At 38.1% G+C, this 14,300-nt stretch overlaps 2 protein-coding genes across 2 annotated transcripts in view; one reads left to right on the top strand and one right to left on the bottom strand.

Moving 5' to 3' along the window:
• The window catches only part of TARBP1 (TAR (HIV-1) RNA binding protein 1), a 32,163-nt gene extending 21,065 nt beyond the window's left edge, over positions 1-11,098 (top strand). Inside the window, exons 18-30 of the mRNA XM_058020645.1 lie at positions 71-270; positions 417-488; positions 1,662-1,782; positions 2,581-2,691; positions 3,264-3,413; positions 4,582-4,668; positions 5,232-5,428; positions 5,935-6,016; positions 7,273-7,444; positions 7,667-7,858; positions 8,753-8,877; positions 9,361-9,497; positions 10,718-11,098. Coding sequence (XP_057876628.1) covers positions 71-270; positions 417-488; positions 1,662-1,782; positions 2,581-2,691; positions 3,264-3,413; positions 4,582-4,668; positions 5,232-5,428; positions 5,935-6,016; positions 7,273-7,444; positions 7,667-7,858; positions 8,753-8,877; positions 9,361-9,497; positions 10,718-10,883 — 1,812 coding nt within the window. The 3' untranslated portion in view covers positions 10,884-11,098. The remainder of the gene's footprint in view (positions 1-70; positions 271-416; positions 489-1,661; positions 1,783-2,580; positions 2,692-3,263; positions 3,414-4,581; positions 4,669-5,231; positions 5,429-5,934; positions 6,017-7,272; positions 7,445-7,666; positions 7,859-8,752; positions 8,878-9,360; positions 9,498-10,717) is intronic.
• Positions 11,099-11,709: 611 nt separating this feature from the next.
• On the bottom strand, positions 11,710-13,417 carry LOC131081493 (cytochrome c oxidase assembly factor 6 homolog). The gene is made up of 2 exons (XM_058020650.1): positions 13,187-13,417; positions 11,710-12,172 (listed from the first exon to the last, which is right to left on the bottom strand). The coding sequence occupies exons 1-2, from the start codon at positions 13,328-13,330 to the stop codon at positions 12,077-12,079; spliced, it is 240 nt and encodes a 79-aa protein (XP_057876633.1). The 5' UTR covers positions 13,331-13,417; the 3' UTR covers positions 11,710-12,076.
• Positions 13,418-14,300: the final 883 nt, after the last annotated feature.

Below are 14,300 nucleotides of genomic sequence, written 5' to 3'. Positions count from 1 at the left end.
ACTGCAATTTTATTCTAATAGATCTGGCACTTCTGAAAACTAGATTTTGAATCTTTTTTCTTATTTTCAGATAATTTTCAAGCTCATAGATCTGTCCACTACAAAGACTGGAGTCTTCAATGTAGTCCTTAGTCATTGTTGTCAGTCTTGGATATTTCCCACTGTTGATGAGAGAAGTGCCTTGACAAATGCTTTCTTAAATGCTGGAAATTATAGTGAACTTATCACTGAGGCTTGTGTCTTTGGAACTGTATTTAGAAAAGATCAAAGGTATACAAAAATATTTGTGATTTCTATTTTAAAATTTTGTGTGTTTTTTTGTCTTTTAAACTTTGAGATTACTATTGAAAAACTGAAAGCAGATTTTGTATGTTACTCTGCTAATTTTGTTGCCTTGTCATCTTTTATCTCTGAAGACCAATTCAGGATGTGCATGTCTTCATAGAAAATCTTGGAGAAAAATGTGCAGCAAATGTTGTTACAGAAAGGTAATGCTTTTGAGGATACATCTTACAATATTTGGTGTGAATTGTGTCTTTGTCCTGGTTGATGCTCTGAGAGGAAAGATGCTGATTTTGAACTTGGCTGCTTATCATGCCATTGTAGGATATCATGGGTTGGAAGGGACCCATAAGGAATATATTAATAACCTTTTAAAATACTGGTAAAAGCATTGTACATCACATTATATTCATAATTCAAATACAAACTGTAGAAAAATAGATTTTCAGGAAAATATATTTCACTTGTTAATCTGACTGTGGCTGAAATAACTACTTCCTCATTGTCTCACCTCAATAAAGTAATACTTTATAGGATGCTGAGCTAATACATACCTTGTCATTGTAAGAAAGACAGTTAAAAAACTCAGGTTTTAATGCAGCCAGATTTTGAGCCACCTTTTTACCATTGGTTGCAAGCCCTTTTCTACTGTGTACTGCCCAAAGGCTCTGCCTCCAACCTTTGAATTGGGGATGTTTGCTACTGGATTGTTGATTTTTTTTTTTTTTTAATAGTTTCACTCCCATTTTTATTCAGCGGAAGAAATTCAGAGAAAAAGTTATTTCACCTTGTTTTCAGAAATGTTAGTAGTCTATAAAACCTGAACTTCTAAAAAAAATCTACTGCAAAAATTCACTACTCTGTATTTTCTCCAAGAGCTTTTTGGTCATCATATATTGTCTTGTGATGCTCTGCAGCTGTCACAGCTTGTAATGTCATTAATTTTACTCTTGCCATGAATTATTCTGGATGTCTGTGCTTAACTAATAGGAATGAATTGTTGTTTGGGATTAGATATTTCACCAAACTGTAAGCATAAATTAGTTGTTAGAAGATTACAGTTTACAGGCACAAAATTTTAAAAACTTTCTGGTGCAGCTTTTTCTATGGAAAAGTTTTTTAAACACCTAGATGTTACTAAAGAACTCTAGATAGACTTGGGGTCAGGGGGTCAGGTTTTGAACTCACTAATTTTTTTTCATCACCAATGATGAACAGATTTTAAAATTGCACTTCTGGGTATTTTCATGTTGTCTCACTGTAGACAATTTGATGGCTGTATCTTCCAGATGATGTTTTGGTGCTTTTTTATAATTTAGGAATTATCTTTATGTCTAAACAAGTAGAGTTTGATTTTTATTTTTATTCATATTTTACAGTACAAATCGAGATGATCACTTTGTTCGCATTTGTGCTGTTAAATTTCTGTGCTTGTTGGATGGAACAAATGTCTTGCATAAGACGTTTATGGAAGATATTTTCATCAAACTACTTGATAAGGTAAAATTTCTCATGTTATATAAATGCACTGTTAGTACAACTAGTAAAATGCAAAATATTTACCGTTGACAGGTTTGTGTTGTTTGTGTAGACTCTAGATTTGCCAAGTAATATTCTTTTCGTTGTTATGAAACTGAAGTTAATTCAACCAGAATAGTAAAAATTGCCTTTTGCATTTATTTCTCTCTTTTTAGTGGATATTTTAGTTTCCTGGAACATTATCCAAATTGTAACCATTGTTCCTTTAAGAATCTTCCTTTAGGCTGCATTCTGAAGCACTGCATTTCGCTTTAACTATTGCAGACTACCTCTTAAATTGAGAGACCTACTGTCTCCTTAGAATACCTTTATAGATAGAAATGATGGAGAAGGCTGGGGTCCAGTTTTTGTTTATATGAGAGCTACTTATGCATTGGCAGGAGTCTAAAGTCTAAATTACTGCAGCTGCTATTACATCATCACCCATATGTTCTGGTACTGTTGAATCCTACTTTTGTCTGAAGAACTAGGGTCCCTCATTCCTCTCAATTAAGTACTGCAGAAAAATGATTAATATTTGCGTTGTGAGATTGACCAAGTGGGGAAAAGTGAGCTTTAGTAGATATTTACTTACTTTATTGTTTAATTATAAGCTTCAGAATTTAATTCTTAATAAATTAAGTAAATATATTTTCCTAAGCTTATGTTCAGTGCTGATCCCAGCTTTGTAGATGATGCTTTCTTAGTACAGGAAAGTGTATTTACATGTATTCAAATTTAAAGGAAGAATAGGCTCTAAAGCTTTTAATTTTCTTTCAGGATGAGCTGGTGTCCAGGTCTAGAACACGCTATTATGCAAACTCTTTGCAGCATAGAATTAAAAACCGGGTATGGCAGACACTCCTACTTCTTCTCCCAAAGCTTAACCAGGTATTGCTCTTTACAATAAATTTTTAAATAAATAAATAAATACCTACCTATTTTCAAGACCTAATTTGGTGTCATGCAAGCTGCATATGTTAAATTACAGCAGGGTATAAAAGGCATGTAACCTGTGGCCGATGTGGAAGTTCTGTGTTGTGGAAGTTTTATGTCGCTTAATTCTTTGTCTAAAGTCATGGATTTATCATGCATTTCTAGAGGATATTGCAAACTGATTCTTAGATTTGTGAATTTTAGGAGGCCAGATTGTTCCTGTTAAAGCTGACTAAAAGTTTGTGCTGACTATCTGATTAAAAGCTTTTCATTTAGTAAAAATGTTGCTAGTTTATGAACAGTCAAGAAATTGACAAGTGTTACTTCCATCAAATGCTGCTTCATAAGAAAATATTTGAGAAGTATAATAAAGAAATTAGATGGTTTTAAAATGCTTTCATTTGCATCTTGAAAAATATATCTTAATACTATGATAAAGGTGAGAATGTTCTTTTATTTAATTTTTTTTTCTTCATTGAAATAACTCTAGTAATATACTAAAGGATTGCCTGATTTTGTTTTCTCAGAATTTTTTGAGTGGAACTCTTGACAGAGTTTTTCAGGCTGGATTCAGTAATAATCAGGCATCTGTGAAATACTTCATAGAATGGATTGTTATCTTGACTCTACATAAATATCCCCAATTCCTTTATAAATTCTGGGATTGCTTTTGCTATGTAAGTAAGACCTTTGGCATTCATTTGGAGAGTAATTTGAACAAAGAGGGTACAGTTTGTCACTCCATTCCTTATTTTTTGTGTGTTTCAGTCTTCCATTAAAAACAGAGGGCTGCAGAGCAGTTTAGCTTGTGAGTCTGAGCAATAATCTGAGACACCTAAAAATGGCAAAAGAAAAGTCAGTTCTTCCTGTTGAGAGCCTTCCTTTTATGATGTTTTATTCTGGGCAGAGTGGAGCTGGCATAGTGAGTCAAGAGTAGTCCAATATAAGAGCCATCAGGACCATATGGATGCCCTAGATCCTGGGTCTGGAGATCTAAGTTACTTGTGGTTTCCACAGCCCACCTTTGTCTATTTTATCATTTTTGTCCCATCCTCTTTGTCAGTGAGAACATGACTTGTATAATGCATATTCAATTTGCAGCTTTTAATATGGACTTCTCTCATGGTGGAGTTCTGTAATGAGATTTTAGAACCGGAGCAGGGTTTGAGTGATGATACCCAAAAGTTGTGAAAGGGTTGGCTGAGGAGAGCTGACTGTTTCAGAATTCCTTCCAAAAGCTTGGGCTGTTGGAATTGCTGTCCTTTTAGCAGATGATAATTTGTTGGATCAAAGTGATTTCACGCTGATAATAACAAATGTACTATCACAGTGAGCCCGTTCAAACCATCAGAGCAAGCAGAAAACACGTAGATTTATGAGAAGGGAATACAGATTGCATTTTCAGAGGCTCTCCTGGTGTTGAGGAATACATTTAGTGCAGGTGGCTCAGTGTGCAACTGCAGTGTGAGCTGCAGATTGAGCTCTGGGTAGCGGGAGCCCCAGGCAAGAGGTTGTAGAATGGTGCTGACCTTTGGCATTCCTGGGGAATACAGTGAACTTGGGTTGAATTTTAGCTCACTTATACCACTATATACTTCATTCTGACTGATGTGTTAGGAAAATGCAAATAACATGTTAGGAAGAACTAAATCCTAATAATATTGACCTTGTATTATCAGAAATTTGGCTGTGGAAACAAGTAGATTTTTAATAGTGTCAGTATTATTGCATGTGCAGAACATGGTGTGAAAATGCATAAAGTATAAAACCATTTTATATTTGCATATCCCTTGTTCCATTCCTTTTTACTTACTACATACTTTTACTACTACTTTTTTATTTTAGGATGAAGAAAAGCTTAAAAAAAGCATCTGCACATTTTTATCAGTGTTGGCCCACTTTGACATCATTCTTCAAAATACCTCAGAGAAGGTACATTTCTCTAAGAGTGTTCATTCTTTATTCCCCTCCAGTGCTTATACAGAGTTCTGAATTGAAAATAGACTGCCAAAATGTTTAAGTATCTCTTTAATACCTACTTCCTACTAAGGTATTCTTTGTTATGCAAAACACCAACTCTTCCTGTCACCTCTGTAAAATATTGGACTTTGGAAAATTAGCTAACTTAGCAGGTGTTCTGGTTACATAGAGCCTGATTACCTGTGAAATTTTCTAGAATAGCTACCCCAGTTTTACATAAACATGTGGATGCACCTGGGCTTGTTGTTCTTGCTGCTCTTTTAACCAGAATGAAGTAGAGGTTTCCTTGTAGGCAGAATAATGATTTTTAAAGCAAATTAATACCTTCTCAAGGAACAAGCGAGGCTGTAGGTTTTGTCCTGATGAGATGGAATGAAGGAAATTAATATAATTTCAAAGCTTTGTGATTTCCAAAAGGATATCTTTTGAGGAGCTTTTTCTTGGGCCACTCATAACTTCTGAATTGTACATTAAGACTTAACATGAAAGAAGCTTCTTTGTCTTTGTTTCTTTAGAAGCCAGCTTTGAAGAAAGCCCTCATAGTTGTTCTGCAGTGGTGCTTCAGCCATAATTTCAGCGTTCGACTTTATGCATTAATTGCCCTTAAAAAAATCTGGGCTATGTGCAGAATGCTGCATGTGGAAGAATTTGAAGCTCTGACACCAGTTATTGAATCTAGCCTTCAACAAGTGGAAAACATGCATGGCACAGGGTTAGTAACATTCTTTACAGCTACACATTGTTCTTCTGAGCCATTTGCAGCAAGTTACATTTTCTAAAATGGCACTTGATAATTTTTATGGGGGTTTTTGTTGCTATTTAATAAGAAGTTGGTATGGGGAGAAATGATACAGAAAAAAAGCAGCAAAGGGAAGAATCTTGATTTAGTTTTTTTTTTTAACAGCTAAAACTTGACACTGAACCAAAGGCTAGTATCCAGTTTCCACGGGATACTTCTTGCCAAACTCACTCCTTTTGGTAATAGAATTTGGAGACGTGTCTTTCTTTTGGACCTTTTTTGAAACATAAGTAAAGCTTATTTTCTGAATGCTGTAATTTTTTAAAAATGGGCCCTTACTTAATTGTTGAAGTATTTTCTTTCCTGTACAAGATACAGTAAATAAATTAGGTTGCCTTATGCCAATCTTACCATTGAATTTTTCAGTTTAATTTCCCTTGCTTTTTAAATGTATCTTACATTACTTTCTGCACTTGCAGGAATGCCAGAAGGAACTGGCAGCGAATCCAAGATCACTTCTTCTTTGCAACATTTCATCCAGTTGAGGATTATAGTCTAGAGGCAAGACCACACTATTTGTCTAGTTTTGCAATTGTATTTTTATCTTTTTTGGTATCTTCTAATGTGGGATGAAATTATCAACTGTTATTCATTTAAACCCCCAAAAAATTACTTCACCCAAATTGTGACAGGCTTTAGACTCAGATTGCATCTTAGTTTTTCTACTTTATACTGTGTTAAAAACCCAGGTCAGTTAGGAAGAGATATGTGTGATGAATGTGCCTGTCTGTGGGAATTAATCAGGTTTTATATTTGTGACTGGAAAGGTTCATTCTAGCAACTGAAGAGCATCTACTTAGTTGAGGTAAGGATTATTAGGATTTTAGGCAAGGTTATTGGGATTTTTAAGGCATCTGTTCCCAGAAGTTACCTGAGGTTGCTTAGCTGGATTGTTTGATGCGAATGGGATAGAGATATATTACTTCCAGAGCACCTTTTTCAGCCACCTTTTTTGATATAGCTCAGATAACTAACAGCTGAATAAACATTTTCATCATTGAAAATGGAAGGAAGGCAGGCAAAAATAAGGGTGCAGATAAATAGAAGAGACAGCAGAACTAAGGTCAAAATACAAGATAGTCATGGATATGAATTGGGTATATGTTTTTGCAGAAACAGTGCCATCTTTGACAGAAGAAATTTTTTCTTCTTTTAACTGTTGTTCTGTGAAATATTCTTGTGAACACAAATATGCTAGACAGTGCAAAGTAAAAGTCCTTAATAGGAGGCAAAAACCCAACAAAGGAAGACTAATACATTTAAATGTATTCAGGGTGCATCTTCACCTTTGTCTTGAAGGGCACATTGGGATAAACAAAAAGTCTGGATTTTAAAGTCTTTTACTTGCTCAGTCTTTCCCTTGGGATATGTGTTTTTTCCTCCTCAATAAATCATGGTTAATTAGATGTATTGGTTGTGCTGAGCTGGATTTTAACACTAGATCTTAAAGCTTTCAACTGTTTTTCTTTTGACATTAAATAAATCCTTTACTAGAAAGTTCTAAGAGTATTTGAGAACTCTTCAGTGCAGATCCTCAGGAAAAGTTTCATTAGACAATTAGTCTAGATTTATGGAAGTTTTCGCTAGCACTATAAGTAAAGTTATGAATATTGAGAGATATACTGGTAAGCTGTATGAAATACCAAGAAAAAAAAGTATTAAAATCATAGGAGGTTAGATAGTCGACATGTTCCATTAATTATCTATTTTTGCTTGCTTTAGTGACACTCTGCTGATAACACTGTGTTCCATTGCAGACAATATTTTACATCCTTCCCCGCCTTTCAGAACTGGCTGAGGATGAATGGATCTCCCTCTCTAGATTTGACAGATTCACTGACGTTCCTTGGCCAGCAGCGTTTCAGTGGTGCCATTCCCGAACGGAGCTTCGTGAGCTGAAACCAAGTGACTGGGCTCAGCAAGACATGGGTAAAATAGAGCTAATCTGTATAAATTGTAATTATTGGTATTCAGCCTGACCTCTTTTCAGCTGAAGTAAACTTGCACCTATGTGAGCAGAACATGTCCCATAAAATAATAGTAGATCATGAATGGTATCTCCAGTATCACAATTTGGATTATCTTCTTTATTGAAGCACTAGTTTCACTCCCACTTGCATATCCATATGAATGTACAATTTATTGTTACAGGTTCACATCTGGCTGAAGCAGACAGCCAGACAGAGTGGACTGATGTTCAGAAGAAGATTATACCCTGGAAGAACAGTACTCCTAGTTTAGACTTGGAAATGGCATTTCAGGATCGTGCTGCTAAACTTGGCAAATCAAACAGCAGATTGATTGTGGTGGCTTCACTTATTGATAAACCTACCAATTTAGGAGGTAAGGTTGATATAGTCAAACTTTTATTTTAGACCTTGGAGCACACTTAGAGAATAAAAGTTAATTTCATTTTATGTTGATAATTAGAAAATTATTTAAGTACTGCTCAGAAGAATAGATTATTATCCTAAAAGAAACTGGTAGCCAAAGAAAGGGGTCTTCTACAGTTACATTTTAAGGAAAAAAAAAGAACTTACACATAGCATGCGTTAACTAAGTAGAATTTTGCTGTAAATCATGCTCAGTTTCTTGTCAATTCTCTATTTGCTACAGTTGAGTTTTTCAACTGTGTATGCAATTAAAGGAAATTATTTGCTTTTGCATTTTTTTCTGTAGCAATTACACGAAATCTTGTAAACCTGCAAGATTCTCATGTCTGTTGGACAGCAGGGCCCCGTTTCCCCATTAAGAACTGCCTTCACAATGTGTCGACTGTGACGTAATAAATCCTGCAAATACTTTATTGCCATTTGTGTTTGATGTTAGCAGTTTCAGTAACTGCAGAGGGTAATGAAAAGCCCACAGGCTATTATTGCTGTCTGCACTCTAATGCTGTGATGTGTCATCCTCTGCCATTTAACAGGTGTGGATGTGTCAAACCATCCAGCCTTGCTAAGGCTTGGACACTTAACTCCTTACTTTGTATAATTAGTATTGTAAAAGCATGTTTTCAAGACACAGTGCTTTTCTAATTTTGGTCTTTCTGCTAAATTACACAACACTTTTTCCCTGTAATTTATATGGAACAAGGTGTGGCTTGCAAGACCTGAAACTAATTAAAAATCGATATCTAAAGTAGCCATTTCTCTTCTGCATTCTTTGTCATTTTCACTCGGTGTTCTGGCTTGGTGTTTAGTTTCTACACAAAAATAGCTTTATTTCTTGTTTTTGTAGGTTTATGTCGTACAAGTGAAATATTTGGGGCATCTGCACTAGTTGTTGGCAGTCTTCATTACATACAGGATAAGCAGTTTCAGCATCTGAGTGTTTCTGCAGAGCAGTGGCTCCCCCTTGTCGAGGTGAATGGAAATGTTTTAATAGCTAAAAAATGTGCTCAGAATCTTCAGTTTGTCAGATGCATAGTTCAGAGCCTTACATTTTTTATCTTGAAAAAAAATCTTTTTGTTTAATGGAAGCTTCTGCTGTTACCTCTGACACTTAATCTTGTATGTTTTGGGTCAACCTTATAAAAAAGAATTTAGAAAACACTTGCAATTTCTTATCGCTGTGATAAGCTGATTATGTGAGCTGTAAATTGTTACATCTTTCTTCATGGTATTGGTGGGGGTATTTTGTGCCATTAACTTTTTGTGCTACTGCTGAAGGGCTTTTAAAATGTTAAGCTATTTATATGGACAGAGTCTTTGGGGATGAAAGTCATTGGTCTTATAAAGTGTCCGAGTAAATTGTTGTTTTTTTGGTTTTTTTTTACAATAATTTCAGAAGTTTACAAAAGGTGATATTTATATATTTTTGTATTTCTCTCTACTTTTAATGCACAGGTGAAACCATGTCAGCTTGTTGATTATTTACAGGAGAAAAAAACAGAAGGCTACACTATTATTGGTGTGGAACAAACAGCTAAAAGTTTCGATCTTACAGAATATTGCTTCCCAGAGAAATCACTATTATTGCTGGGGTAAGAGCACACACTGTTTTGTAAACCTACCTCTTGTAGTCCATCCCATTCTCTAGAGTCTGGATACATAAAAACCAAGTGACACCAGTAAAGAGGATTCTAGAATGGGAAATGATCATGGAAAGAGCAGTCCTTGGCTTTGTGTGCTAAAGACGACCAAGTATTGCTATCTACTGAATGACCCTTCTCATATTTAACAACCAATGCATACACTGGAACACCTTTTAATAAGGGGTGAAGGTAGCAACAGCATGGGTTCTATTTTTCTGGGAGTGCTGAAGACACTTTCTGTTCAGTTTTGTTTGGGGCCCTGTCTGTGTGGGCTGTGGGTTGTGAGCTCAGCGAGGAGGAGGCTGCGTTTGCCCTGCTGAGCTCAGTGAGGAGGGCTGGAGCAGACTGAGTGTGCATGGCTGGGAGGTGATTTAAAACATCAGGATGAGAGACACAAGATGAAGTAGCAAGCTTCTGCAGTACAAGCAGAGCATGAGACAACCTCAGAGAAAAGAAGTTATCAGGCTGTACAAGCAGACAAGTCTCAGATGTGATACAAAGGCAGGGAGGCTACTCAAAAGAAATCTGCAGTAAAGCACATAGCAGTGAGAAAGCTCCTGGCATTGCAGGGCTACTGAGTGAGACCAGGAAGAAGGGCCTGGCTATCCTCTTAGGATAAAGATTTTTTTCCAACTTTTTTACATGTAGCTTGTCTTCAGAATGGAGTGCTCATAATCACTTTGTTCTATTCTAATTAAAAATAATAGTTTTAATTACCAGTCAGTATTCTCTTCAGTATTCTCTAGTGTGCTCAGTTTGGACATTCCTTCATGCCACGACCTGAATGTAAAGTGGGCAGTTGAGCTTTCCTGCTGTGCCAGCAGCTTCATACCATGATGATTTCACTATATATGGTTTAAAAACAAAAGCAGAGTGTCTTTATGCTGGGTGCTCAGCTATTGCTTGGCCAGTGAACTGAAAACTGAGTCTTCCACCAAGTTTTTTACATCAAAAGTTAAGTCAGCTCCCTCCACGTTTTCTTTGTAATGTATTACTGTTTTTAAACAATTTCTTGTCATCAGAAGTGACAAAAAATTGTGCCTTACTCTGTAGGCAGATGTGGCATTTGTCAAGAGGTGTTTGGATGCTGTTTTGACATTTGTATTTTTTGCTTTCTGGAACACACATGCCTCTCTCTCAGATGCGAGTTACTGTTCCTTCTTTCCTAGAAACGAACATGAAGGAATCCCAGCCAACCTGATTCACCACCTGGATGTCTGTGTGGAAATTCCTCAGCAGGGCATCATCCGCTCCCTCAATGTCCATGTGAGCGGGGCTCTGCTGATCTGGGAGTACACAAGACAACAAGTGATCAAGCAAAAACAGCAGCAATGACTGCCCAGAGTCTGTGCCTTACTGTACAGCTGGATGGCTTCCTATGGTGCTACCACGTGAAGCTCTGGATAGATGAGATACAAACTCAGGGTGAAAGAGGATTCTCAACTTTGCATGTTCTGTTCTCTCTCCAGTGTTCAGAGTGACTTTTAAATGCCTTAATACTTTACCTCCTTAAATTGTTGCATTGGAAATAAATGCTATTTATATTGCAAGTGGTGTATGTGTTTTTTTCTGCTGAATGTCAGCACAGTACTGTGAACAATCTCAAATTCAAAACACAGGATTTTTACTGCAGGAACTTCAGTTGTGGTGACTGTGCTTGAAATTGAAGTTGTGCCTTTAACCATAGTATTCAATGATTCCAGCACCTAAATATAATAGGTTATATGATATTTGGAAGGTAATCCACTTACATAATTACATTCAATGCTGCTCCTTGTTTAAATGCCTTCTACAGCCACATTTATTAATCCTGCTGTAAACAGTCAGAACCTTTAAATAAAGCTGCATCACTAAGGTAATCCAATTCTACAAAAGGCCATAATGTGAGAATTGTCATAAATAACTGGACATACTTCTAGTAGAGATACTGACTGAAAACCTATCACCAGTGTAAAAATTCCTATTGCTTAAAAAAAAAAAGAGCATCCTCCAAACAGTGAATTACATATCATATGCACAGGATGCTTTAGGTCTTCTAATGACCACTGTTGTGTAAGTTAATATCTGACTTAAACTGTATTTTAAAACACTTTGAAATATTTGGTAAATGACAAATACAAATTTTATTATACAACCCACTGTTTTCGACAAAAAAGGCAAGTTGGAATGGACTTTTTTAATTTAGGAAAAGGGTGGTTCACTTACAGAAAAACAATTTCATTTTCTCTTTGGAATATGTACATAGCAGTATTAAATAATCATTTATTCCTGTGAAATAATTTTACTAATTATACATTCAAACCCTTAAATTTATGAACAGCCCTGCACCATATTTCTTTGACTTAAACTCATCAAAAAGCTGCCCATGACCCCTTTTTTAGCAGTCATGTGAGACCTGGCAACAAGAAGTGCAGTCTGTATTTCAGGGAGACTGCTACATTACCAGTTCTTGCACTCTAGCAGCTTCTGTTGCTTTCTCTGGCTTCTTCCTCCTCTAGTTAGTCTGACTTGATTTGAGAGCAGAGTTCCTAAGCCTTTCCAGCAGCTTCTGGAGGACTATACCCTTCTGTTTCAAGCTTCTTTTTATATTTTAAAAAGTCTCTTCTTTTGTCAAAGTGTTTAACCTGTTTAAAAAGAGAAACAATGTTCATTATAAGAAACTAGCAAGAGGAAGGGGTTTTGTGTAAGCAGTCTTTGATCACTGAACTGAAGGAGGATTTTAATGCACTAGTTAGGAAGTTTCTTCTGTTGAAGACTAAAGAGCAGTGTGGGGGTTCTTTACCATTTTGAAATTGAACTTCAGTTTTTTTAAGTTCACTACCCTGTTACTTCATGAAGATCTTACATGCTTTTCTCTTTTCACTGCTCTGAACAAAAAATTATTTGTGATGCAAAGGTAAGTCCAGCAGCTTTTCTATGGTAGCACAGTCTATGTAACCTCTGAGTTCAGTGTCCAGAGCCGCTGATGTGCAAAGCCCTGCAGATGAGACCATCATCCCTAGAGATAACAAACACCAGAAATGCACTGTTCAAAGTGTCAGTGCAGCAGATGTGAAGGTACTCAGGCTTTTTAGCTGCCTTCAGTCTACTACCTGCAACAGGAACTGTTCAGACCCTCAAACACCACTGTATGGTACCAAAGGGCAGTGCCTATTTAAAAAGAATTACAGCTTGAGCTCAGGAAACTAATAGACACAACATGAATGCATTACATTGCAGGAAGGTGCCTTACTGTGAAATTACACTGCAGGAAAAAAAGGTATTTTTATGCACAAGGCATCAGATGCCAGTCTTAAAATGCCTGCATGGCCTGTGTGGCAGCTCCCTTCTGTACTGGCCCTTAAACAGGAATTTCTGCATACTTCTACAAGCTTCTAAAACATTTTTGTTTTTTAATTACAACAATAACCCAGTGTGTTTATCTGGAAGTTTAAAACAATATTTTCCTTTCTCTTTGTACTATACCCTCAACACTGCTTTGTTTTTAGTTCCCGGGCTAGGCAGGGCTGTGCTGAGGAGCCTCCTTTCCCGGCCAGCCAGAAGGGTGCGAATCAAGCTCCGCCTGGCGGCACGGCAAGCGCAGGCTGGGCCCTGCGGCAGCCGGGCAATCCCCACGGAGCATCCCGCCCGGAGCTCACCCACTGCTGCGGGCAGCGCGACTCGAAGGCCCGGCGCAGCTTCTCGCACTTGGCGGCGTCATCCCCGTGGCTGTCCAGGCACTGCCAGAACTCGTCCCGGGCCCCCCAGCACGCCTTCCTCTCCGCCTTCGTCGGCGCCGCCATCCCTGAACGCACCGAAGCCGCCGTCCGAGCGCTGCCCGCCGTGCCGCGGCTGCGGGGGAAGGCGCTGCCGCCGCTGGGACAGCCCCGCACGGCCCGGCCCGGCCCGGCACGGCACGGCACGGCCCCGCACTCACCCGCCCGCCCGCCAAGGTCGCGCTCCGGAAGCGATCCCGGCCTTTCCCCGGCGTGTCCCGCCCCGCCGCTGGTCCCGCCCCGCGGTGCCGGCACGGACGTCCCGTTCGCAGGGCTCTGCCCGGTCCCGGCCCCGTCAGGGCTGCCGCAGCCTCTCGGTCGCAGAAGATGCTCTGAGAAAATGAATCATTTGAAGAAAATAAATCATTTGATTAAGCAGCAGATTGTAAGAATCGGGCAAGAAGTTAATCTACCCTGGCCCAAGCTCTTCCGCTAGCACTATTGCTAGTGAAACTAAACCTCAGGCTAAAGAAAAGCTGAGTCCTTTTGAATTGCTTTATGGAACACCATATAGAATACAAAAGAGAATGTCCACCCACTTTAAGAAGTAACACTACATGGTGGCTTTAAGCAGACAGCTCAGAGAAATTGAAAAACACGTCGCTGGAACACAGAGCAGAAAGTCAGATGAGCCAGTACAGAACATACAGCCTGGAGATTATGTGTATGTTAAGAACACTTTAAAACCACAGTAAGGAGGGACCGTTCCAGGTGCTTCTCACCACCTTCACGGCAATCAAGATCAAGAAGCAGAATGCCTGATCCATCACTCTCCAGTGAAGAAAGCCCCAGAGAGTGACACCAGTAATAATGAAAGACAAAAAGACTGCTGTGAAAGCACGTCAACCTGACCTAGGAATTCTTTCTGATAAAGAAGAACTAGCGACAAATGTCACGCAGAATTCGTAAAAATGAATATGTATGAACCTACTGTAAAATTGTGTGCATATATATTTGAGAGAGAGATAAAAAAAGACCTAAAGTTCCCAGAAGTACG

Source organism: Melospiza georgiana, chromosome 3 (assembly GCF_028018845.1).
Source record: "Melospiza georgiana isolate bMelGeo1 chromosome 3, bMelGeo1.pri, whole genome shotgun sequence".
NCBI lineage: Eukaryota > Metazoa > Chordata > Aves > Passeriformes > Passerellidae > Melospiza > Melospiza georgiana.
This window is presented reverse-complemented; position numbering and strand designations above follow the sequence as displayed.